We start from the raw sequence: 26,232 nt of genomic DNA, 5'->3' as shown, positions 1-26,232 counted from the left end.
TTGATAAATAAAATGTTTTATTCAAGAAAGAGTGATAAATGGCTTATGCTGAATATGTAGCATGCCTGTCGGTGCACCAATGATTATTTAGATCGGCTAAGAAGTGTGACAATAAAGAGATTACAGATATCAGTATTAAATCATAAATATTTTAAGGGTCAGGCAGGTTTCTCACTACACAGCTAATCACTATAGAGTACATGGGGAAAGGGGAAAATAAACATTTTGATCTCACAATACACACAAATGCAAAACGTTGCACAAACATACCTTCTCTCACAACAAAAGGTTGTATCAAGGGAGGGCTCTTTTGAATGAACACGCTTAAACTTGCTCAAATGTGAGTACAAACTGTAATAAACCTCAGACAGCTCCCATAAAACCACAGAGGTATGTGTTTCAGTGTCTCTGCCCCCTGTGGAACTACAATTTCAACACCCATGGCCTCAGACAAGAGCCGTTAGTTGAGCCAATAGTTTAAATGTCAGAAAATTCTGTCACAGTGAGCTAGCTCCATAACACAAAGCTTCCTAAAGGCTTAAAGCAGGGGTGTCAAACTAATTTAGCCCCCCGGGCCGCATTCGGCCTTCAATGAGGTCTGGCTATATTTCCTCACAGTCAAAATTTACCTAAAGTAGTTGCTGTATGAATGTAGGTCCATTATGATTTCTACACAGTTTCGATTTGGTTTTAGTCATTTAAAACTATAGAGTATGTTTCCCCCCAACTAATTATATTATTTTAATATTTTTTAAATACAATGATTTTAACTCATGATACGTCATTTCCGGTCACAACTTGCAGGCTTGTTTTCGAATTGCTGTGCGTTTTGTTGCCAACCTATTTTGCTACCTGACAACTTTACGGGTTTCACTTTTTAATTACCGTTCATATATTTATTTATTTTTTCCTCAACTTTTTCACTCCGGACGCTTTATCTGGACACGATTCGTCAGGACCTCCAACAGCCGAAGCTAAGTAGTAACATTAACATGATGCCTTCTAATTGCAGCCGCTGTGCTTGCCTTACGGCGAGGATAGCTGTACTGCAAGCCCAGCTTCAGACGCAATCGTTAGGCAAGGGTAATTTCAGTGTAGGAAAGGATGAAACAGCGTCTGTGCCACCAGTAAGTACAGATAGTAGTATAAATCCCCTGGCACAGTCCCCGCAGCCGGACAACTTTCTCACGGTTTCTGGAAGGAAATGCTGTAGGAACGCTCAACCGGTGTCGCTCATTCAGCAGACAGAAACTTTCAACCGGTTCTCCCCATTAAGCAGCGAGTCGGAGTCTGAGGCAGAGCCTTCTCTTGTCTCTACTCCTCCCGTTACGGGGTCTGAGACGCCGAAGCTTCCCACCATTAGCTCTGACAAATTGAAAACTCTAGTCATTGGCGACTCCATTACCCGCAGTATTAGACTTAAAGCGAATCATCCAGCGATCATACACTGTTTACCCGGGGGCAGGGCTACCGACGTTAAGGCTAATCTGAAGATGGTGCTGGCTAAAGCTAAAACTGGCGAGTGTAGAGTATAGAGATATTGTTATCCACGTCGGCACCAACGATGTTAGGATGAAACAGTCAGAGATCACCAAGCGCAACATAGCTTCTGCGTGCATATCAGCTAGAAAGATGTGTCGGCATCGAGTAATTGTCTCTGGCCCCCTCCCAGTTAGGGGGAGTGATGAGCTCTACAGCAGAGTCTCACAACTCAATCGCTGGTTGAAAACTGTTTTCTGCCCCTCCCAAAAGATAGAATTTGTAGATAATTGGCCCTCTTTCTGGGACTCACCCACAAACAGGACCAAGCCTGACCTGCTGAGGAGTGACGGACTCCATCCTAGCTGGAGGGGTGCTCTCATCTTATCTGCCAACATAGACAGGGCTCTAACTCCTCTAGCTCCACAATGAAATAGGGTGCAGGCCAGGCAGCAGGCTATTAGCCAGCCTGCCAGCATAGTGGAGTCTGCCACTAGCATAGTCAGTGTAGTCAGCTCAGCTATCACCATTGAGACCGTGTCTGTGCCTCGACCTAGGTTGGGCAAAACTAAACATGGCGGTGTTCGCCTTAGCAATCTCACTAGGATAAAGACCACCTCCATTCCTGTCATTACTGAAAGAGATCATGATACCTCACATCTCAAAATAGGGCTACTTAATGTTAGATCCCTTACTTCAAAGGCAATTATAGTCAATGAACTAATCACTGATCATAATCTTGATGTGATTGGCCTGACTGAAACATGGCTTAAGCCTGATGAATTTACTGTGTTAAATGAGGCCTCACCTCCTGGCTACACTAGTGACCATATCCCCGTGCATCCCGCAAAGGCGGAGGTGTTGCTAACATTTACGATAGCAAATTTCAATTTACAAAAAAAAAAAATGACGTTTTCGTCTTTTGAGCTTCTAGTCATGAAATCTATGCAGCCTACTCAATCACTTTTTATAGCTACTGTTTACAGGCCTCCTGGGCCATATACAGCGTTTCTCACTGAGTTCCCTGAATTCCTATCAGACCTTGTAGTCATTGCAGATAATATTCTAATCTTTGGTGACTTTAATATTCACATGGAAAAGTCCACAGACCCACTCCAAAAGGCTTTTGGAGCCATCATCGACTCAGTGGGTTTTGTCCAACATGTCTCTGGACCCACTCACTGTCACAGTCATACGCTGGACCTAGTTTTGTCCCATGGAATAAATGTTGTGGATCTTAATGTTTTTCCTCATAATCCTGGACTATCGGACCACCATTTTATTACGTTTGCAATTGCAACAAATAATCTGCTCAGACCCCAACCAAGGAACATCAAAAGTCGTGCTATAAATTCACAGACAACACAAAGATTCCTTGATGCCCTTCCAGACTCCCTCTGCCTACCCAAGGACGCCAGAGGACAAAAATCCGTTAACCACCTAACTGAGGATCTCAATTTAACCTTGCGCAATACCCTAGATGCAGTTGCACCCCTAAAAACTAAAAAAATGTCTCATAAGAAACTAGCTCCCTGGTACACAGAAAATACCCGAGCTCTGAAGCAAGCTTCCAAAAAATTGGAACGGAAATGGCGCCACACCAAACTGGAAGTCTTCCGACTAGCTTGGAAGGAAGGTACCCTGCAGTACCGAAGAGCCCTTACTGCTGCTCGATCGTCCTATTTTTCTAACTTAATTGAGGAAAATAAGAACAATCCGAAATTCCTTTTTGATACTGTGGCAAAGCTAACTAAAAAGCAGCATTCCCCAAGAGAGGATGACTTTCACTTTAGCAGTGATAAATTCATGAACTTCTTTGAGGAAAAGATTATGATTATTAGAAAGCAAATTACGGACTCCTCTTTAAACCTGCGTATTCCTCCAAACCTCAGTTGTCCTGAGTCTGCACAACTCTGCCAGGACCTAGGATCAAGAGAGACGCTCAAGTGTTTTAGTACTATATCTCTTGACACAATGATGAAAATAATCATGGCCTCTAAACCTTCAAGCTGTATACTGGACCCTATTCCAACTAAACTACTGAAAGAGCTGCTTCCTGTGCTTGGCCCTCCTATGTTGAACATAATAAACGGCTCTCTATCCACTGGATGTGTACCAAACTCACTAAAAGTGGCAGTAATAAAGCCTCTCTTGAAAAAGCCAAACCTTGACCCAGAAAATATAAAAACTATCGGCCTATATCGAATCTTCCATTCCTCTCAAAGATTTTAGAGAAGGCTGTTGCGCAGCAACTCACTGCCTTCCTGAAGACAAACAATGTATACGAAATGCTTCAGTCTGGTTTTAGACCCCATCATAGCACTGAGACGGCACTTGTGAAGGTGGTAAATGACATTTTAATGGCATCGGACCGAGGCTCTGCATCTGTCCTCGTGCTCCTAGACCTTAGTGCTGCTTTTGATACCATCGATCACCACATTCTTTTGGAGAGATTGGAAACCCAAATTGGTCTACACGGACATGTTCTGGCCTGGTTTAGGTCTTATCTGTCGGAAAGATATCAGTTTGTCTCTGTGAATGGTTTGTCCTCTGACAAATCAACTGTACATTTCGGTGTTCCTCAAGGTTCTGTTTTAGGACCACTATTGTTTTCACTATATATTTTACCTCTTGGGGATGTTATTCGAAAACATAATGTAAACTTTCACTGCTATGCGGATGACACACAGCTGTACATTTCAATGAAACATGGTGAAGCCCCAAAATTGCCCTCGCTAGAAGCATGTGTTTCAGACATAAGGAAGTGGATGGCTGCAAACTTTCTACTATTAAACTCGGACAAAACAGAGATGCTTGTTCTAGGTCCCAAGAAACAAAGAGATCTTCTGTTGAATCTGACAATTAATCTTAATGGTTGTACAGTCCTCTCAAATAAAACTGTGAAGGACCTCGGCGTTACTCTGGACCCTGATCTCTCTTTTGAAGAACATATCAAGACCATTTCGAGGACAGCTTTTTTCCATCTACGTAACATTGCAAAAATCAGAAACTTTCTGTCCAAAAATGATACAGAAAAATTAATCCATGCTTTTGTCACTTCTAGGTTAGACTACTGCAATGCTCTATTTTCCGGCTACCCGGATAAAGCACTAAATAAACTTCAGTTAGTGCTAAATACGGCTGCTAGAATCCTGACTAGAACCAAAAAATTTGATCATATTACTCCAGTGCTAGCCTCTCTACACTGGCTTCCTGTCAAAGCAAGGGCTGATTTCAAGGTTTTACTGCTAACCTACAAAGCATTACATGGGCTTGCTCCTACCTACCTCTCTGATTTGGTACTGCCGTACATACCTACACGTACGCTACGGTCACAAGACGCAGGCCTCCTAATTGTCCCTAGAATTTCTAAGCAAACAGCTGGAGGCAGGGCTTTCTCCTATAGAGCTCCATTTTTATGGAACGGTCTGCCTACCCATGTCAGAGACGCAAACTCGGTCTCAACCTTTAAGTCTTTACTGAAGACTCATCTCTTCAGTGGGTCATATGATTGAGTGTAGTCTGGCCCAGGAGTGGGAAGGTGAACGGAAAGGCTCTGGAGCAACGAACCGCCCTTGCTGTCTCTGCCTGGCCGGTTCCCCTCTTTCCACTGGGATTCTCTGCCTCTAACCCTGTTACGGGGCTGAGTCACTGGCTTGCTGGGGCTCTCTCGTGCCGTCCCTGGGGGTGCGTCACCTGGGTGGGTTGATTCACTGTTGTGGTCGGCCTGTCTGGGTTGCCCCCCTTGGGTTGTACCGTGGCGGAGATCTTTGTGGGCTATACTCGGCCTTGTCTCAGGATGGTAAGTTGGTGGTTGAAGATATCCCTCTAGTGGTGTGGGGGCTGTGCTTTGGCAAAGTGGGTGGGGTTATATCCTTCCTGTTTGGCCCTGTCCGGGGTGTCCTCGGATGGGGCCACAGTGTCTCCTGACCCCTCCTGTCTCAGCCTCCAGTATTTATGCTGCAGTAGTTTATGTGTCGGGGGCTAGGGTCAGTTTGTTATATCTGGAGTACTTCTCCTGTCCTATTCGGTGTCCTGTGTGAATCTAAGTGTGCGTTCTCTAATTCTCTCCTTCTCTCTTTCTTTCTCTCTCTCGGAGGACCTGAGCCCTAGGACCATGCCCCAGGACTACCTGACATGATGACTCCTTGCTGTCCCCAGTCCACCTGGCCATGCTGCTGCTCCAGTTTCAACTGGCCTGGGCCCTAGGACCATGTCCCAGGACTACCTGACATGAGGACTCCTTGCTGTCCCCAGTCCACCTGGCCATGCTCCTGCTCCAGTTTCAACTGTTCTGCCTTACTATTATTCAACCATGCTGGTCATAGATGAACATTTGAACATCTTGGCCACGTTCTGTTATAATCTCCACCCGGCACAGCCAAAAGAGGACTGGCCACCCCACATATGCTCTCTCTAATTCTCTCTTTCTTTCTCTCTCTCGGAGGACCTGAGCCCTAGGACAGTGCCCCAGGACTACCTGACATGATGGCTCCTTGCTGTCCCCATTCCACCTGACTGCTGCTGCTCCAGTTTCAACTGTTCTGCCTTATTATTATTCGACCATGCTGGTCATTTATGAACATTTGAACATCTTGGTCATGTTCTGTTATAATCTCTAACCGGCACAGCCAGAAGAGGACTGGCCACCCCACATAGCCCGGTTCCTCTCTAGGTTTCTTCCTAGGTTTTGGCCTTTCTAGGGAGTTTTTCCTAGCCACCGTGCTTTTACACCTGCATTGTTTGCTGTTTGGGGTTTTAGGCTGGGTTTCTGTACAGCACTTTGAGATATCAGCTGATGTACGAAGGGCTATATAAATAAATTTGATTTGATTTGATTTGAACTCAAATCGGGCCAAATTGGACCCCCTCGCGAGCCGGATCTGGCCTGCGGGCAGCATGTTTGACACCCCTGGTTTAAAGCCTACTCTGAAAGATTTTTATTTTACAGGATGAAACAGTCTTCCTAGCAGTTTCCCAGACCAGTGGAAGACCAGAGGAGTAAAAAAAACACATTCATTTCTCAAAACTAAAGGGAGCTCAGACAGATGCTTTGTTTGGGAGTGAAAGCCTTATAAATTGTTGTTTGGATTTACAAGGAGTGCTTCTGCAGACAGAATATTGAAGTCAGTGTCTGAATATATATGCAGCTGTTAAAGCGTGGGAGTCAACCAAGTCTGCAGTTGCCGTGGTATCAGTAGAGGAGAATGCCGAGTGGCCAGGAAAAATCGTCAACTGATAACTCACTAGCAGATGGTCCGCTGGAAGCCATATTAAAGTGCTTGCTTTCATCAATATGTATATACAGCTCCGGTCAAAAGTTTGGATACACCCACTTATTCAAGGGTTTATAGAATAATAGTGAAGACATCAAAACTATGAAATAACACATATGGAATCGTGTAGTATCAAAAAAAGTGTTAAACAAATCAAAATATGTTTTATATTTGAGATTATTCAAAGTAGCCAAACTTTGCACACTCTTGGCATACACTCAACCAGCTTCATGAGGTAGTAACCTGGAATGTATTTCAATTAACAGGTGTGCCTTGTTAAAAGTACATTTGTGGAATTTCTTTCCTTCTTAATGCATTTGAGCCAATCAGTTTTGTTGTGACAACGTAGGGATGGTGTTCAGAAGATAGCCCTATGTTATTTTATTGTGTTACATTTAATTGTTTTTTACTTTAGTTTATTTGGTAAATATTTTGTTAACTCTTTCTTGAACTGCACTGTTGGTTAGGGGCTTGTAAGTAAGCATTTCACGGTAAGGTCTACACATCTTGTATTCGGCGCATGTGACAAATAAAGTTTGATTTGAACTCTTCAGAGGAGACTGCATGAATCAGGCCTTCATGGTCGAATTGCTGCAAAGAAGCCACTATTTATGGACACCAATAAGATGAAGACGCTTGCTTGGGCCAAGAAACACAAGCAATGGACATTAGATGAGTGAAAATCTGTCCTTTGTTCTGATAAGTCCAAATTTGAGATTTTTGGTTCCAACCTCAGTGTCTTTGTGAGATGCAGAGAAGGTGAACGAATGATGTCCACATGTGTGCTTCCCACTGTGAAGCACGGAGGAGGTGTGATGGTGTGGGGGTGCTTTGCTGGTGACACTATCAGTAATTTATTTAGAATTCGGGGCACATTTAGCCAGCATGGCTACCACAGCATTCTGCAGCGATACTCCATCCCCATCTGGTTTGTGCTTAGTGGGACTACCATTTGTTTTTCAACAGAACCATGACCAAACACACCTCCAGGTTGTGTAAGGGCTATTTCACAGAGAAGGAGAGTGATAGAGTGCTGCATCAGATGACCTGGCCTCCGCGATCGCCCGGCCTCAACCCAATTGAGATGGTTCGGGATGAGTTGGACCACAGAGTGAAGGAAAAGCAGCCAACAAGTGCTCAGCATATGCGGGAACTACTTCAAGACTGTTGAAAAAGCATTCCAGGTGAAGCTGGTTGAGAGAGTGCAGAGAGTCTAAAAAGCTGTCATCAAGGCAAACTTTTCCAGAATCTAAAATATATTTTGATTTGCTTAACACTTTTTGGGTACTACGTGATTCCATGTGTTATTTCATAGTTTTGATGTCTTCGCTATTATTCTACAATGTAGAAAATAGTCAAAATAAAGAAAAACCCTGGAATGAGTAGCTGTGTCCAAACTTTGACTGGTACTGTATATGTAACCACAATTTTAAAGTTGTGTTGCAGTGTGACCCACTGGACACAGACGTCAATTCAGCGTCTATTCTGCGTTGGCTCAACGTTATTTCATTGAAATGATGTGAAAACAATGTTGATTCAACCAGTGTGTGCCCAGTGGGGACTGTGTATAATATAGAGTTTGACATATTTGTTCAGTGGTCAACTGTCCTAAGTGTAACTCAATCTGGCAGACAAAACAGGCTGAGATGTAACTCATTATGATGTCGAAACTGCTTTGGCAGGCAGAACCTGATCTGGGCCACTTGATGATGTAAATGCCCTGAAATATGCACCATAGGCATAACCACACAGAGGTTCCAGACATAATACTGAGAACATGAGCCTACTTGTTAAAGGGACTGGCACATGCTAATTTATCATGTAAACCAACCACTACACTCTTCTCAGCAAACTGGATGCAGTTTATCACAGTGCCATCCGTTTTGTCACTAAAGCACCTTATACTACCCACCACTGCGACTTGTATGCTCTAGTCAGCTGGCCCTCGCTACATATTCGTCGCCAGACCCACTGGCTCCAGGTCATCTACAAGGCCATGCTAGGCAAAGCTCCGCCTTATCTCAGCTCACTGGTCACGATGGCAACACCCATCCGTAGCACGCGCTCCAGCAGGTGTATCTCATTGATCATCCCTAAAGCCAACACCTCATTCGGCCGCCTTTCGTTCCAGTACTTTGCTGCCTGTGACTGGAACGAATTGCAAAAATCGCTGAAGTTGGAGACTTTTATCTCCCTCACCAACTTCAAACATCAGCTAGCTGAGCAGCTAACCGATCGCTGCAGCTGTACATAATCTATTGGTAAATAGCACACCCATTTTCACCTACCTCATCCCCACAGTTTTTATTGATTTACTTTTCTGCTTTTTTGCACACCAATATGATGATGATCATCTGATCATTTATCACTCCAGTGTTAATCTGCAATATATCATGCCTTTTGCACACATTGTATATAGACTCCCCTTTTTTCTCTGTGCTATTGACTTGTTAATTGTTTACTCCATGTGTAACTCTGTGTTGTCTGTTCACACTGCTATGCTTTATCTTGACCAGGTCGCAGTTGCAAATGAGAACCTGTTCTCAACTAGCCTACCTGGTTAAATAAAGGTGAAATAAAAAAAAATAAAACAAACTAATGGGGACTACTAACTGATATACAGAAGACAAGGGATAAGATGGGTATGGGTTGTCGTGCCACTGTGTACTAACATTTCAATGAAGTGAGAGAGGGGATAAGGGAGTGACTGACTGACATGGCCATTTGTCTTTTGGTTTAAAAGTTATCCCTGTCTCATGCTCAGGCACATTGTTCACATACAGAACCCCTCCTCAGTGTCCCATCCCTCATACAGACCCACTCCCAAGTGTCCCACCCCACAGCACGTCCCCAACAGTTGCTTTGACTACGTTGTCTCATGTGCTCAGCTGTTATTGGGGTGTACCGCTGACAATGATACCACTAGCAGTTGTCAGGGACTACCATTACTGTCCATCATCTCTACATTACTGGGCACAAAACATGCTTACACATGTTTCTTCTTAACGATACAATGCCTTCAGAAAGTATTGATGCCGCTTGATTTTTTCAAAATGTTGTTCTGTTACAGCCTGAATTCAAAATCAATGAATTAAAATATATATATTTTTAAAGGGATTCAATTGAGATGTTTCGTCACTGGCCTACACACAATACACCATAATGCCAAAGTGGAATTATGTTTTTACGAAAATGAAAAGCTGAAATGCCTTGATTCAATAAGTATTCAACCGTTTTGTTATGGCAAGCCTAAATATGTCCCAGAGTAAAAATGTACTTAACAAGTCACATAAGTTGCATGGACTCACTCTGTGTAATAATAGTGTTTAACATGATTTTTGAATGACTACCTCATCTCTGTTCTCCACATATACAATTATCTGCAAGGTCCCGCAGTCAAGCAGTAAATTTCAAACACAGATTCAACCACAAAGACCAGGAAGATTTTCCAACGCCTCACAAAAAGGGCACCTATTGGTAGATGGGTTTAAAAAAACAGACATTGAATATCCTTTTGAGCATGGTGAAGTTATTAATTACACGTTGGGTGGTGTATCAATACACCCATTCACTACAAAGATACAGGCATCCTTCCTAACTTAGTTGCCAGAGAGGAAGGAAACCACTCAGGGATTTCACCAATGGTGACTTTGAAACAGTTACAGAGATTAACGGCTGTGATAGGAGAAAACTGACGATGGATCAACAACATTGTAATTACTCAACAATACTAACCGAATTTGCAAAGTGAAAAAAAAAGAAGAATGCAAATATTCCAAAATATGTATCCTGTTTGCAACAAGGCCCTAATGTCATACTGCAAAACATGAATACAAAGTGTTATGTTTGGGGCAAATCCAATACAACACATTACTTAGTACCACTTTCCATATTGTCAAGCATAGTGGTGGCTGCATCATGCATGGGTATGCTTGTAATCGTTAAGGTCTGGGGAGTTTTTCAGGCGGGAAGAGAAATGGAATGGAGAAGCACAGACAAAATCGTAGAGAAAAATCTGGTTCAGTCGGTTGGTTCAGTCTTGCAGCAGGTAGTCCAGCAGTAAAGAGCGTTGGGTCAATAACTGAAAGATTGCTGGTTTGAAACCCTGAGCCAACTTTGTGAACAATCTGTCGGTGTGCCTTTGGGCAAGGCACTTAACCCTAATTTCTCTGGATAAGAGAGTCCGTTAAATGACTAAAATGTAAAACACTGGGAGATTAATTCACCTTTCAGCAGGACAATAAACTACACTTGAGTTCCTTACTAAGAAGACAGTGAATGTTCCTTAGTGGCCGAGTTAAAGTTTTGATTAAAATGTACTTTAAAATGTATGGCACGACCTGAAAATGGTTGTTTAGCTATGTTCAACAACCAATTTGACAGAGCTTGCAAAAGTTTGAAAATAATTATGGGAAAATGCTGCACAATCCAGGTGTGGAAAGCTCTTAGAGACTTACCCAGAAAGACTAACAGCTGTAATTGTTGCCAAAGGTCCTTCTACAATGTATTGACTCAGGGGTGTGAATATTAAGATATTTCTGTTTTATTTTCAATACATTTGGTCAAATTTCTAAAAACATGGATTCAATTTGGCATTATGGGGTATTGTGTGTAGTTGGGAGTGGAAACAATGGAATCTAATCCATTTTGAATTGAGGCTGTAACACAACAAAATGTGGAATAAGTCAAGGGGTATGAATGCTTTCTGAAGACACTGTATTGGAAATGCAATTACTGAATAGATGGAAATATGAAGTGATTTGTATCTTTCTCTTTAGTCACAGTGAAACACATGCGTACAGTACATGGAATGCACATGAAAACGTTGTACAAAACCTTCCTCACATGCAGAAAGAAACTCCCACACCAAGCCACTCAACCACAATACAATTTCACATAAAGTACACTAGTAAATATATGCACAGTGTGGTGTGAACGCATGCAAAAACACCCACACAAAAGCAATGTGAGTTGCCTCAAGTGCTTCATGCTGGAATCCAGTTGTTGGAGTAATTGTATAAGAAAGACCGCTTTGATGATGTGTCTGGTTCATAGTAACCTATAAACAAAAAGTGACATTAAGTTCAATCAATATCCTCTGCAGTGAAATGAAAGTTAAACATGAATGTATTTTTTAAAGAATAACAATAACAATAGTAAAAAATAATATAGTATAACAGAAAACGAAAAATGGCCACTATAACCGTTAGTGTGATAAGAAGGGTCATTAATACAGCACCTGGCCCTGGAACTCCTTGGCCGCGCACATCCTGGGTCCAACGGCTTGTCCCAGAAACAAACACGGCACTGGACATGAAGTGCTTGGTCGGGTCTCCATAGTTCACTACATCATACTGCCCAGGGCCAGGCAGGGGAGGGTTCTTCAGAAGAATCAGAGGGGGAGCTGATATTCCCAGGTAATATCTCCTCCTTGGACAAGGGTTAAAGGGCAAGGGAGAGCAGTTTAAGACCAGAGAGATGTTATCAGAGAAACGATTACCCTGCCAGTCCTGGATCCGTGCTCATAAAGCGTCTCCCAGTAGGAGTGCTGATCTAGAATCAGGACCCCCCGTCCGTCCGTCCGTCCGTCCATGCAATCTTAAACATTCTGATCAAAAAGGCAAAACGTCATCTAAATCAGCACTCCTACTCTAAGATGGTTCATGAATATGGACCCTGTGCTTTTACTCACGGTAGGATGGTTCTCCTGACTGGCTCTGGAGCCTGGTAGGGACTATAGGTGCCTGGGCCTGGGACATGGTTATTCACAGGGGACTGGATCCTCACAGAGTTGGACTTAAAGCAGGAGAGGGGAACCTTGGGGCATTTCTGAGTTATGGCATCATTGACTTTGTAGTGACCTTGAACAAGCAAAGATAAACAGTATCATATATAGAATCCTGTAGAGGAGTCGATGTAATGCAGTATAGATTAAAAATGATATTCCCAATTAGCAAAAATATACTGCTTTAATAAAAAAGGGTAATACTTACATGGCGATGGTCCTTTTAGAGTGTTTGAGCACATAGAACTCCGTCCAGTTGTTGACAGAAATACTGATTGAGCGGACACTAACGTGTTTGGCAATACCCCATCGAAAGACACCTAAAGCACCAAGAATAAAGGAAAGTCTTTAAACAAAAACACTACAGTCATGGCCAAAAGTTTTGAGAATGACACAAATATACATTTTCACAAAGTCTGCTGCCTCAGTTTGTATGATGGCAATTTGCATATACTCTAGAATGTTATGTGGTCAGATGAATTGCAATTAATTGCAAAGTCCCTCTTTCCCATGCAAATGAACTGAATCCCCCCAAAAAAACATTTCCACTGCAATTCAGCCCGGCCACAAAAGGACCAGCTGACATCATGTCAGTGATTCTCTCGTTAATTACACAGGTGTGAGTGTTGACGAGGACAAGGCTGGAGATCACTCTGTCATGTTGATTGAGTTTGAATAACAGACTGGAAGCTTTAAAAGGAGGGTGGTGCTTGGAATCATTGTTATTCCTCTGTCAACCATGGTTACCTGCATGGAAACACGTGCCGTCATCATTGCTTTGCACAAAAAGGGCTTCAGAGGCAAGGATATTGCTGCCAGTAAGATTGCACCTAAATCAATAATTTATCGGATCATCAAGAACTTCAAGGAGAGTGGTTCAATAGTTGTGAAGAACGCTTCAGGGCGCCCAAGAAAGTCCAGCAAGCGCCAGGACGTCTCCTAAAGTTGATTCAGCTGTGGGATTGGGGCACCACCAGTACAGAGCTTGCTCAGGAATTGCAGTAGGCAGGTGTCAAGAAGGGCAGCAAAGAAGCCACTTCTCTCCAGGAAAAACATCAGGAACAGACTGATATTCTGCAAAAGGTACAGGGATTGGAATGCCGAGGACTGGGGTAAAGTAATTTTCTCTGATGAATCCCCTTTCCGATTGTTTGGGCCATCCGGAAAAAAGCTTGTCCGGAGAAGACAAGGGGAGCGCTACCATCAGTCCTGTGTCATGCCAACAGTAAAGCATCCTGAGACCATTCATGTGTGGGGTTGCTTCTCAGCCAAGGAAGTGGGCTCACTCACAATTTTGCCTAAGAATACAGCCATGAATAAAGAATGGTACCAACACATCCTCCGAGAGCAACTTCTCCCAACCATCCAGGAACAGTTTGGTGACGAACAATACCTTTTCCAGCACAATGGAGCACCTTGCCATAAGGCAAAAGGGATAACTAAGTGGCTCGGGGTATTTTGGGTCCATGGCCAGGAAACTCCCCAGACCTTAATCCCATTGAGAACTTGTGGTCAATCCTCAAGAGGCGAGAGGACAAACAAAAACCCACAAATTCTGACAAACTCCAAGCATTGATTATGCGAGAATGGGCTGCCACCAGTCAGGATGTGGCATAGAAGTTAATTGACAGCATGCCAGGGCAGATTGCAGAGGTCTTGAAAAAGAAAGGTCAACACTGAAAATATTGACTCTTTGCATCAACTTCGTGTATTTGTCAATAAAAGCCTTTGACACTTATGAAATGCTTGTAATTATACTTCAATATTCTATAGTAACATCTGACAAAAATATCTAAAGACACTGAAGCAGCAGTGTCATTCTCAAAACTTTTGGCCACGACTGTACTTTCATAGCAACATCTTTTGAGTAAAATGTTCAGTACACAAACATGTAAGCCTATTGTATACAGGAAATAAACATACAGTATTTCATATTTTACATTCCAATATGGATCTAAAACATGGCTTCCCTCTTCTCATCAAATCAAATTAAAAGTTATTTGTCACATGTGCTGAATACAACAGGTAGGTAGACCTGACCATGAAATGCTTACTTACTAGCCCTTAACCAACAATGCAGTTAAAGAAATAGAGTTAGGAAAATAGTTACTAAATGAACTAAAATAAAAAATAAAATAAAAGTACACAATAAAATAACAATAACGAGGCTATTTACAAGGGGTACTGGTACAGAGTCAATGTGCAGGGGTACAGGTTAGGGGTAAAGTGACTATGCATAGATAATAAACAGCATGTAGCAGCAGTGTAAAAACAAAGGGGGGGGGGGAGTCAATGTAAATAGTCTAGGTGGCCATTTGATTAGCAGTCTTTATGGCTTGGGGGTAGAAGCTGTTAAGGAGCCTTTGGACCTAGACTTGGTGCACCGGTACCGCTTGTCGTGTGGTAGCAGAGAGAACAGTCTATGACTTGGGTGACAGGAGTCTTGACAATTTTTTGGGCCTTCCTCTGACACTGCCTAGTATATAGGTCCTGGATGGCAGGAAGCTTGGCCCCAGTGATGTACTGGGCCGTACGCACTACCCTCTGTAGCGCCTTACGGTCGGATGCCGAGCAGTTGCCAATACCAGGCGGTGATGCAACCAATCAGGATGCTCTCAATGGTGCAGCTGTAGAACTTTTTGAGGATCTGGGAACCAATACCAAATCTTTTCAGTCTCCTGAGGGGGAAAAGGTGTTGTCGTGCCCTCTTCATGACTGTCTTGGTGTGATAGTTTGGACCATGATAGTTTGTTGGTGACATCAAGGAACTGGAAATTCTCGACCTGCTCCACTACAGCCCCGTCGATGTGAATGGGAGCGTGTTCGTCCGTCCTTTTCCTGTAGTCCACAATCAGCTCCTTTGTCTTGCTCACGTTGAGGGAGAGGTTGTTGTCTAGGGTCTAGGATTTCGAGATGATGGTGTTGATGTAAGCCATGACCAGCCTTTCAAAGGACTTCATGGTTACCAATGTGAGTTTTACTGGGCGGTAGTAATTCATTTTCACTTATTTTCACTTGCCAGTCAGTCCGCGCATGCTCTGAGTACACGTCCTGGTAATCCGTCAGGCCCAACGGCTTTGTGAATGTTGACCTGTTTAAAGGTATTCTCATATAACCTATGTTGTGAATAACCTTGAATACTGCACTTACATGATATTGATTAGGGGCTGGTGTCTTGTTCTTAGGGCCATCATGTTGTACAGCCACTGGTAGTCGGAAAGTTCTGGAGCCTCCCCTGCCAAAGCTGTGTTTGTGGATCAGAGAGGACTGCAGGTTATAGGCATTTGGTCCTGGGATACCTCTCTGAGGGTTACGGGGAACTCTGACAGCCTAGTGGAGAAGAGAAGATGCCCTAGGTAAGCGAAATATGGCAGCGGACTGGGTTTTAAGAGAGTATAGACCTACCTAATAATCTATAACATAAGCTTCATCTGGTTTCTGAGATCCTAAGGACACTTCATTTGATCCCTATTATTGGTAAAGTTTGAGAATACATTTAATTAAAATCTCATGAGGATTCTACTGATGAGAACAAATAGATTGAGGTTGTGAGTAGGGTAACCTTAACATGTCTGACCTGGGATGCAAAGCCTCCTGTACCTTTCTTTGAGAAGGAGGGGCTGCTGATTTCAGCAGGCCTGTGAGACATATATGTGCCTGGCCCTGGGGTTTCATTCTGAAACCACATTTGAAAATCATATCATAATTGGACAATTATTGTGTTGGTTGATTTATTGATTAGCTGGAGGACTGATTGATTAACTGGTTAACATATCTACCTGACTGTCTTCTGAAAGGAACCTCTTAGCTTGTGACAAGAACCCTTTCTTATCCTCATTGCTTATCAACAATGTTTGGTATTTGGTGGGTATTGATGATATGTATCCTGGAAGTTTGCAGCCTAGATGATAATAAAAATAGATATCTGAAGTCTGAGCAGATCGTTACTTAGGTCTACAAAGGATGAAAGGCAAATAAATTACACTTACTGTCATTCAATCCTTTGTGTATTTTGCCCATCATTAGCTGAGAGACATTCAACACAACTGGGAGGGACAGGTGCCCGATGCATTTGCACCGCCTGACAAACAAAGTTTAGAAGGGAAGAGAGTTTGTAATGGCAACGATACTGCAACATCTAACGTTAGCATGCTAACATTTAGCTGACGACTAGTAGCCACAAGCTAGCGATTTGCAAGGTAAATGTTGCTCGATGATCATGATAAAACAAAGTAAAAAATACATTTAAATAATTTCAGAAGGATTTAGACTTGTGTTATGATCATCGACCTACATTTGTTAAACACGCAAAGTGATCATAGGATGCAATAATTTATATCTTACCAAACTGCTGTCACAGTAGCCAGAAACACATTTCTGAGTGAGGATAGTGTTTCCATATATGATGATATGTTGCCATGACAGCGAGTAAACGTTCTTGGCGGAAAGCAAAGAGGGTGAGGCCAGATAATTAAACGCATTTGGCTCTTTGCACGCAACCTGTCATCTAGCGCCTACACGTGGCGAATGTTTTTACTGCTTATTTGGCTTCATCATTGAAGACGCGCGGCTGTTTGTTTTTCGAAGATTCATCATGGCAATGCATGCAAAAGCGACACCACCACAGATTCCCGACACACGTCGGGAACTCTCGGAGCTGGTCAAGAGGAAACAAGAACTTGCGGTAAGTGAATTAGTTAGCTACCTTTCCATTTCGCTAAATATTTTGCTATATGCGTATATTGCTGCATCTCATGCTTTATTTGGAAGTTAGCTTGCTAGCTAGCTAGCTAACTAACGTTAGGCCACGCTAGTTACTACGACGAGGCCTCGGCTTTCTACCAACATATTTGTGGCTAACTCGTTAGCTAGCTGCCATACTAATTGAGTTATCGAACATTAGATAAAATGTAACATGCCTTTATTGAGCATGGTGGGTATAGATTATTTTACTCCGGACTCAATGTTTATGTACAATGTGTCGCTGGGGCTAGTTACTATGTAGTAACTTATTTTGCCCACAAGGAGCAGCCAAAACCTACTATGAGCATACCCTCATACTGTACATCATGGCTCTGGTTCCAGAAGTTTCCTCTTTTATCTGTGCTGGTACAGTCTCTGGCTATATTGTAATAACACATTCTGTCCGTTTCATAAACCACAAATGCAAAGTCTAATGCCTTTTGCATACTTTCCACAGGAGACGTTGGTGAACTTGGAGCGACAGATCTATGCATTTGAGGGCAGCTACTTGGAAGATACCCAGATGTATGGGAACATCATCAGAGGATGGGACAGATATCTCACCAACCAAAAGTAAGCATGACATGGTACGGCACACTTAGACATGAAAAGTGAATCGTTGATATTGAATCATCAAGCCTGTGTTCGCAGTCTACAGTTTAAGTTGGAGGTTTACATACACTTAGGTTGGAGTCATTAACTTGTTTTTCAATCACTCCACAAATTTCTTGTTAACAAACTATAGTTTTGGCATGTCGGTTAGGACATCTACTTTGTGCATGACACAAGTAGTTTTTCCAAAAATTGTTTACATATTACTTCACTTATAATTCACTGTATCACAGTTCCACTGGGTCAGAAGTTTACATACACTAAGTTGACTGTGCCTTTAAACAGCTTAGAAAATTCCAGAAAATTATGTCATAGGCTAATTGACATCATTTGAGACAATTGGAGGTGTACCTGTGGATGTATTTCAAGGCCTACCTCCAAACTCTGTGCCTCTTTGCTTGACATCATGGGAAAATAATATATATATAATTCCACAAGTCTGGTTCATCCTTGGGAGCAATTTCCAAATGCCTGAAGGTACCACGTGTATTATTGTTTGTACAGATGAACAAGTATAAACACCATTGGACCATGCAGCCGTCATACCGCTCAGGAAGGAGACACGTTCTGTCTCCTAGAGATGAACGTACTTTGGTGCAAAAAGTGTAAATCAAACCCAGAACAACAGCAAAGGACCTTGTGAAGATGCTGGAGGAAACCGGTACAAAAGTATCTATATCCACAGTAAAACAAGTCCTCTATCGACATAACTTGAAAGGCCGCTCAGCAAGGAAGAAGCCACTGCTCCAAAACCGCCCCAAAAAAAGCCAGACTAAGGTTTGCAACTGCACATGTGGACAAATATCGTACTTTTTGGAGAAATGTCCTCTGGTCTGATGAAACAAAAATAAAACTTAATGACCATCGTTATATTTGGAGGAAAAGGGGGAGGCTTGCAAGCAGAAGAACACCATCCCAACTGTGAAGCACGGGGATGGCAGAATCATGTTGTGGGGGTGCTTTGCTTCTGGAGGGACTGGTGCACTTCACAAAATAGATGGCATCATGAGGTAGGAAATTATGTGGATATATTGAAGCAACATCTCAAGACATCTGTCAGGAAGTTGAAGCTTGGTCGCAAATGGGTCTTCCAAATGGACAATGACCCCAAGCATACTAACAAAGTTGTGGCAAAATGGCTTAAGGACAACAAAGTCTAGTTATTGGATTGGCCATCACAAAGCCCTGCCCTCAATCCTATAGAACATTTGTGGGCAGAACTGAAAAAGCGTATGTGAGCAAGGAGGCCTACAAACCTGACTCAGTTACACCAGCTCTGTCAGGAGGAATGGGCCAAAATTCACCCAACTTATTGTGGGAAGCTTGTGGAAGGGTACCTGAAAACGTTTGACCTAAGTTAAACAATTTAAAGGCAACGCTACCAAATACTAATTGAGTGTATGTAAACTTCTGACCCACTGGGAATGCGATGAAAGAAAATAAAAGCTGAAATAAATCATTTTCTACTATTATTCTGACATTTCACGTTCTTAAAATAAAGTGTTGGTCCTAACTGACCTAAGACAGGGAATGTTTACTTGGATTAAATGTCAGGAATTGTGAAAAACTGAGTTTAAATGTACTTGGCTAAGGTGTATGTAAACTTTCGACTTAAACTGTATTTACCCTGTTCTGTAATGTTCTGTTTTAGAAATTCCAACAGCAAGACGGACAGAAGAAACCGAAAGTTCAAGGAGGCAGAGCGTCTGTTCAGCAAGTCCTCCGTCACATCTGTAGCAGTGAGTACTTCACCTCACTCTATCCTCTGCCTTTCCTCTCAATATGTTCATGCTAGATCGTGTATGATTGCAAGAATGTATGAATGCTGAGTCTGACCAACTTTTTGCCTTTGTTGAACAGGCTGTTTGTGCACTCGGTGGGATACCAGATCACATGAATGAAAAGCGTAGGTATTTGGTTCAGAACAACTGCATGCAACTTTTTTTATTATTATATATTTTTTTTTACCACAGTGCATATATCTGTGTGAGATACTGATAGATGTGAGTGTGACATGCTGCTCCATTGTGTGGGACAGAGAGCGACACGTCCCCAGACCTCCAGAACCAGGAGAATGAGCCCAGTCAGGAGGACACAGAGGATGCAGATGGGGCCCTGCAGGACCTCAAACCTCAGAAGGCTGCATCCTCTTCCTCAGGCAGTCACCACGGAAGCCACAAGAAGAGGAAGAACAAAAACAGACACAGGTACTTGACCCTAAATACAGCCCCCCTGGTCTAGGCTAACTCCTAAATACAGCCCCCTGGTCTAGGCTAACTCCTAAATACATCCCCCCTGGTCTAGGCTAACTCCTAAATACATCCCCCCTGGTCTAGGCTAACTCCTAAATACAGCCCCCCTGGTCTAGGCTAACTCCTAAATACATCCCCCCTGGTCTAGGCTAACTCCTAGGGGGCTTTCAGTAGGACACATTGCTGTGGAATGTTCAGGTGGCAGGTAGCCTAGCAGTTAAGAGTGTTGCTCTTGTAAGTCGCTATGGATAAGAGCGTCTGCTAAATGAGTGAAATGTAAGATTAACTGAACATGGCCCTACTGTCGAGTCTGAAATCTGTGCTGTGCTCTCTTCTCTCACTCTTTTTGATTGCTATGGATAATGCACGTTGTCTCTGACTCTGACATTTCTTTGGCCACGCTGCTAAGCTTGTACTGCTTTTGTTTTTTTTGGGTTAGCAACACACCATTTTTAAAGTTGTCAGGGTCAGTTTGATTGGGTGTACTAGTGTATAAACATCTGGTTTATAGCAAGTGGATAGTCTTTGTTTGTGTTGGAGCTGGAATGTGAGGAATAGTAAGCTTATCACACCTGTTTCTGTCCACTGTGTTATATGTTGTATGTAGCTTAATATATTTAGCGCCAGATCTGCTCAATAAGATACGCTTCATTTTGTGAAAAGACAAAATATTGTTGTAGGTTAATTTTACAGATATGTAGGCATCCTTTTAGAGTGAGTCAGGCCGGTGTACTAACTACTGCTGCTCTTTCCTCCCCTAACGCTGCCCCAGCCCTTCTGCCATGTTTGATTATGACTTTGAGTAAGTCTCCAATTTTACTTCCTGCTTCCTGTGGTGATACATCCTGGCTATGTACCACTATTCCCTACATAGCGCACTGCTCTTGGGCTCTGGTCAAGGGTAGTGCACTGTGTAGGGATTATGGTTCCATTTGGGATACAACCCCCGCCTTCTTTGACCCCATCCTGACTTTCCCACTCTCTCCATCCCTCAGCTCTCTGTTTTGCTTCTGTCGGTTCATGCGTCCTCATAGATTCACTATCATTATTGCATGTCCAAATCTTCAACAATGTCCCAAATGATACCCAATTCCCTATTTAGTACTCCACTTTTGACCAGGCCCCATACAAGGAATAGGGTACCATTTGGGGATGAACCCTTCATTTCTCAATTCATGTGTTGTTTATAATAAGGTATTAACACTTAGCTTCTGTAGACTCAACACTAGATTATTAAGTGTTTATGAATCATAGGGGCTTAAACACTTCTTCTATAGAAGTTTAGTGTATTTCTTGACCCTTCATGGTTTCATTCCAAAAGGTCAAGTTCCCCTAATCCAGTTATGAAAAAAGCTGCTCTTCCTGCCAAAATGAGATGGGGAGGTCAAAGGTTGAGTACAAACAAACATATTTCGCTGCACCCCAGGTGTTCATATGGTGCTCTGGTGGTCTTGTTGTGGTTTGGTCTCTTAGCTTGAGTAACTGTAGTGGTGCTTGTTGTCCCCCCCTAGTTACCGTTGTATTTAGTCAAACCTGAAATTGGCCTACCTAACCCAACTCTTACATTGTTTTGTTTTTAGATTTGACATGAAAGTGAACAAAAAACCCAGAGTGGTAAGCTATTCATTTTGTAGGTCAACATAACATTTAAATGTCTGCTCATTGCTTGCATTGAGCTGTTAATAAAGAAATGTATTATTAGAAAGATGTAGGTTCTGCTTTTAATTCTGTTGTCTATATTGCCCTTGTTCCACAGGATTATTCGACTTGATCAAGTGGCCAGACAAAGGTCTATGGTGGAGCAGAGAGCCCCTCTGAACTTTAACTGTCTTTATTGTGTACATTGCATGAAACATTGCCTCTCACTTGCTATCAGAAATATTTCTGTTTCACGATTTTCCTGCAGACAAGGTGTGTTATTGCATGTTACTCAAGACGCAGGTGGGGGTTGGATAACACCTTATTGTATAGGGTTGAAAATGCACTATTTATTATGTAACTCCCACCATTTTTCTCTCTTTGTAACAAAAAGTTGTTTTACTTCGTATTAGTCATTGTGTAGTTTTGTAGCTCTAGAATATCCCAGCTTCTTTTTAATATTTTATTTTATTTTGAGATTTGTTTTGCATAAGATTGTAATAAAACCTTGAAATTACAATACATTTGTTTATTGCTAAAAATCTACACTTCAGTAAATCATTAGTCACCATCTGTCTTTACCCTGTATTCTTCAGTAATAATACAGCAGGAAAATCAACACAGAAGCTAGTTTATTATCATCAGATTTCCCCTTGTCTGACAGCAATTGCTGCCTGGTTTGTTTGTGGTGTCTTCATGGCTCATTTACGTACCAATTACAGGCCAATGAGCTCAGACGAGCCTCGGGGATCCTAGGATGTCTCCCAAGTCTTATTGGATCAGTCCTAAATAGCATCACCATTACCTTTTATAGTGCACTACTTTTGACCAGGGCCAATAGGGCTCTGGTCAAAAGTAGTGCTCTATATAGGGATTAGGGTCCCATTTTGGACGTAACCATTCCCATTTGTCAGTAATTCCCTCATCCCAGAGAAGATGTGCAGTCGGTGAGATTCTGGAAATGGTATCAAAACAATGTTCACATTCAAACAGTTTTATTCTGACCCCAAGTATGATTAAAAGAACACTGTTTACACAGATATGAAGTCATTATGGCATTCCTGTGGGGCAGTTCTCATCGACTGAGTTTGTTTTATGAAAATAGTGACAGTTTGAGTGAACCAGGTGACAACACCATGACAGCCTATCCCATGCTATTTCTAGAATGTTCCCTTGTTTATAAAGATCAAACATTATGCTTACTGCATAGTATTGAAACAGGTTGGTGAATACAGACTCCTGTTTTGAAATGCAGGATGAAAAGATGGTAGTAGTAGTAGTAGTAGTAGTAGTAGTAACCTTTTTAAAGTAGATATGCAGGTTTGTTAGTGAATGTTCTTGTACTGCCATTGTGCAACACCACATTCGTTCACTAGGTAGCGCTACTTCATAATGCATGTTCAAAAGACCTCAAAGAATTGCCTTAACTGCCTTTCAACCACAGGATTTCCATATCATAACCAAAAAGTATTTTCCCTGTTCCACATTTGGCTACTATGAGTCATAAGTGTTTAAATCTGCCATCAACCTATCAAATGTATGGTTCATGCTGTTCTGAAATTCTCTATTACCTAAGATCTTATTGATTAGGGTGTCCTCTCACCAATATTCTGCCATGTCAACTGTATTATGCGATCATGGCACACCCTGCACTTCAAAGTCCTTTGCTACCACAGCTACTGGGCTTGGCTCACGGGTCTCTATGTATTCCAAATGACACCCTATTCCCTATTTACTGCACTACTTTTGATCACAAATGACACCCTATTCCCTATTTACTGCACTACTTTTGATCAGAACCCATATGGATCTGGTCAAAAGTAGTGCACCACATAAGGAATAGCGTGCGATTTGGGACAGTCTGTACCACCTCAGTCTTGACTCAGAACAGTGTTCAAGTCATATACAGTATCCCTCAGTTCTGTCATGTGCAGTACATCAGTGAGGTTAGTCAGAACACTGACCCATTATGATGTAGTGACTTCCACGTTAGTCACAGGCTGAGTCCCCAATGGCACTTTATTCCCTACATAGTGCACTACTTTTGACCAAAGCCTTATGAGCCCTGGTCAAAAGTAGTTGCCCTATATAGGGAATAGTGTGCCATTTGGGGCATGGTCTGAATGGTTTCAAGCATCATCTCTCTGGAGACACCCAGGCAAAGCTAAACTGCTGACATTAATGATGGAGAGGCTGTCTGGAATAAATCAATCCCTAGAATGCATTCTTCGGGTTTATGCTATTCTCCCTCCACACCATGTTAGTCACGTTTCATTTGGAATGTACTATAGAATTACTATATGTATTTTTAGCTGCTGCTTCTTTCCAAGGTTTGGCCTACCGCTCCTCTTGCTTTGGGTATTATTGTTGGTGTAGGGACTTGGGGGTGAAAGATTTGGGTTTTTCTCTAACAAATGGGTTTCATTTTATTCTCTAGCTTTTACCTCACTCATACTCCCTCATGAAGAATGATGGTGTATTTCAAATTACATACTTCTTTCTTTCCCTTCTCTATCCAAACCACAGTGTCTAGTCCAAATACATGTCCTCCCCTCCCTGTCACTTCCCATGTCTTCAGCCATGCAGTCTGACATGATGAGTTTGTGGTTCGAGCAGGTCACATTTCTGTCCATGACTCAATCATGTGTCATAGATAAAAATGTTACTCTATGTTCTGTTGTAGCAATATGATCTGTCAGTTGTTTTATGCTCCATCCAAAACATTCTGATCGGAACAAAAGACTGTTCGAAGCAGCTTGAAAAATACAATTACTACAGGGTCGGGCCATTTCTATTTTGATTCCAGCCAGTACAGGAAATTCATAAACTAAAGACTAATGTTCCGGAACAACTGGATTCCTCGAAATGGCACTAGTTGTATAACTGGTTCCAGTATGTACTCTCTTGTGACAGACTTTTAACATAAATGTTAACCAAATCAAGTAGTTGGCCAGCATTCTCATGAGATTTGGTTCTGTGTTCTGAGATTACTTGTAGTATAACTGTCCCCAGGCTCAATTGTAGAGAGCGCCGGCTGGGGACAAGAGTACTTCTAGCACAGTATAGTGTGTTGTGAATGTATCCTGTTACAGACCCTAGTGTATCATGTGAGGCCTATATCTCAGTGATTGCCTGTAGGGGGTCACATTATGTGGGCCTGATTTATTTTGCAGCTGCCACCGGCAGAACTGTTGAATAGGTTTCGGTGGGGCCTGTTGACTGCATCCGCATCCCCAGCCCCAGCCTGTATCCCAATTGGCATCCTATTCCCTATATAGTGCACTCCATTTGACCAGAGCCCTATAGGGACAAAGCCCCAGATTAACTAGTCTATAATGCTCAGATCTCTTTGGGTGTTGTGGCCACAACCGTGGCTGATAGTCCTCGTGGGACCAAACAAGGCCACTTTCTAACGTCTCCGCAAACAGGGTCAGCCATATTCCAGGAGAAGTCATGGGAAAAAAATATTTAAAAAACGCACAACGACATTGCCCTTGATTTTCTTTCTAGATTGTTGATGTCATCTGATAGGCTTTTGTTGCGATGAGAATCAAGCTTGTTACGCAGTTAGTATTTAAAATGTGGGCTCTTCGACATGGCTTCGACATAAGCTTGATCACAAAACACACATGTACTGTTTTGAACAAGAGATACATTTTAATCTATTACTATTATTTGTAATTTCCAGTTCCTGGAAATCATGCATATAGGAATCATGCATATGAAAGTGTTTATCAGCCCCATTCTTGACTGATGCATACACACTGCATTGACCTGGGTGTTGACACGTCCCAGAGGGGTGGCTCCTCAAGCACATGCACTTGCGACTTCAGAGGCTAGGCCCCTCACTTCCTGTCAACTTCAGTTGAATTTATAGCACACTTGTTGTTGTCAATCCTGTAAGAATGTGTGAACAGTCTTGTCTCTCGCTTCCGACCCACGTGACCCAACATATCTGTTTTTAACTGTAGAAACAACTTGGTTTAAAATGCCAGCTACTTTTTGTTCTCTGTGTAGTCTTGTTAGGTACATATGGAGGGCATGAGCTTTTTTTCATAGTGCTATAAAGTTGCCATGGTCAGTGAATTCCAAGTCTATACAAACGGAGCTACGGAGCACAACGCTACATAGAACTGTTGGATCCATTGCATAGACTGTGTAAAGCTTTTTACAGCCCATTATCAAAAAGTGGCTTTAGCAAGTCATTGGGTATTTTGAAGAAAACTACATTCCACATTGAATAAAGATTTAATCAGCCTTTTGGGGACAGTTTGTACCTCTGCTACAATGTGTTTTGTGTTGGTCTGCCTGAACCCTCACTGGATTCCAGGGAGTGGCCACTAAGCACCAACACCCTGGCACAATCAATGTAAAAATGATCAAATCTGTTCACACCGTGGGGGTTGAGTAAGGAAAGTCATGTGTAATGTACGCAGAAGTCTGAAGG

General features: G+C 42.4%; 2 protein-coding genes across 5 annotated transcripts; one reads left to right on the top strand and one right to left on the bottom strand.

The window, feature by feature from the left end:
- Positions 1-11,274: 11,274 nt before the first annotated feature.
- stpg1 (sperm-tail PG-rich repeat containing 1) lies at positions 11,275-17,021 on the bottom strand. The gene is made up of 9 exons (XM_035757636.2): positions 16,885-17,021; positions 16,530-16,621; positions 16,320-16,441; positions 16,118-16,216; positions 15,691-15,870; positions 12,749-12,860; positions 12,448-12,616; positions 11,995-12,185; positions 11,275-11,814 (listed from the first exon to the last, which is right to left on the bottom strand). Exons 1-9 carry the CDS (start codon positions 17,019-17,021, stop codon positions 11,741-11,743), a joined length of 1,176 nt encoding a protein of 391 aa, XP_035613529.1. The 3' UTR covers positions 11,275-11,740.
- Positions 17,022-17,083: 62 nt separating this feature from the next.
- On the top strand, positions 17,084-22,305 carry LOC118371960 (chromatin modification-related protein MEAF6). Of its 4 annotated transcripts, XM_035757639.2 has the most exons (9): positions 17,084-17,224; positions 17,741-17,856; positions 19,547-19,634; positions 19,756-19,801; positions 19,934-20,102; positions 20,920-20,949; positions 21,469-21,537; positions 21,728-21,761; positions 21,904-22,305. In XM_035757639.2, the coding sequence occupies exons 1-9, from the start codon at positions 17,135-17,137 to the stop codon at positions 21,916-21,918; spliced, it is 657 nt and encodes a 218-aa protein (XP_035613532.1). In that variant the 5' UTR covers positions 17,084-17,134; the 3' UTR covers positions 21,919-22,305. The 4 variants fall into 4 exon arrangements, with proteins under 4 accessions (XP_035613532.1, XP_035613533.1, XP_035613534.1 ...); XM_035757640.2 differs by lacking the exon at positions 20,920-20,949; XM_035757641.2 differs by lacking the exon at positions 21,469-21,537.
- Positions 22,306-26,232: the final 3,927 nt, after the last annotated feature.

Source organism: Oncorhynchus keta, chromosome 19 (assembly GCF_023373465.1).
Source record: "Oncorhynchus keta strain PuntledgeMale-10-30-2019 chromosome 19, Oket_V2, whole genome shotgun sequence".
Lineage (NCBI taxonomy): Eukaryota > Metazoa > Chordata > Actinopteri > Salmoniformes > Salmonidae > Oncorhynchus > Oncorhynchus keta.
This window is presented reverse-complemented; position numbering and strand designations above follow the sequence as displayed.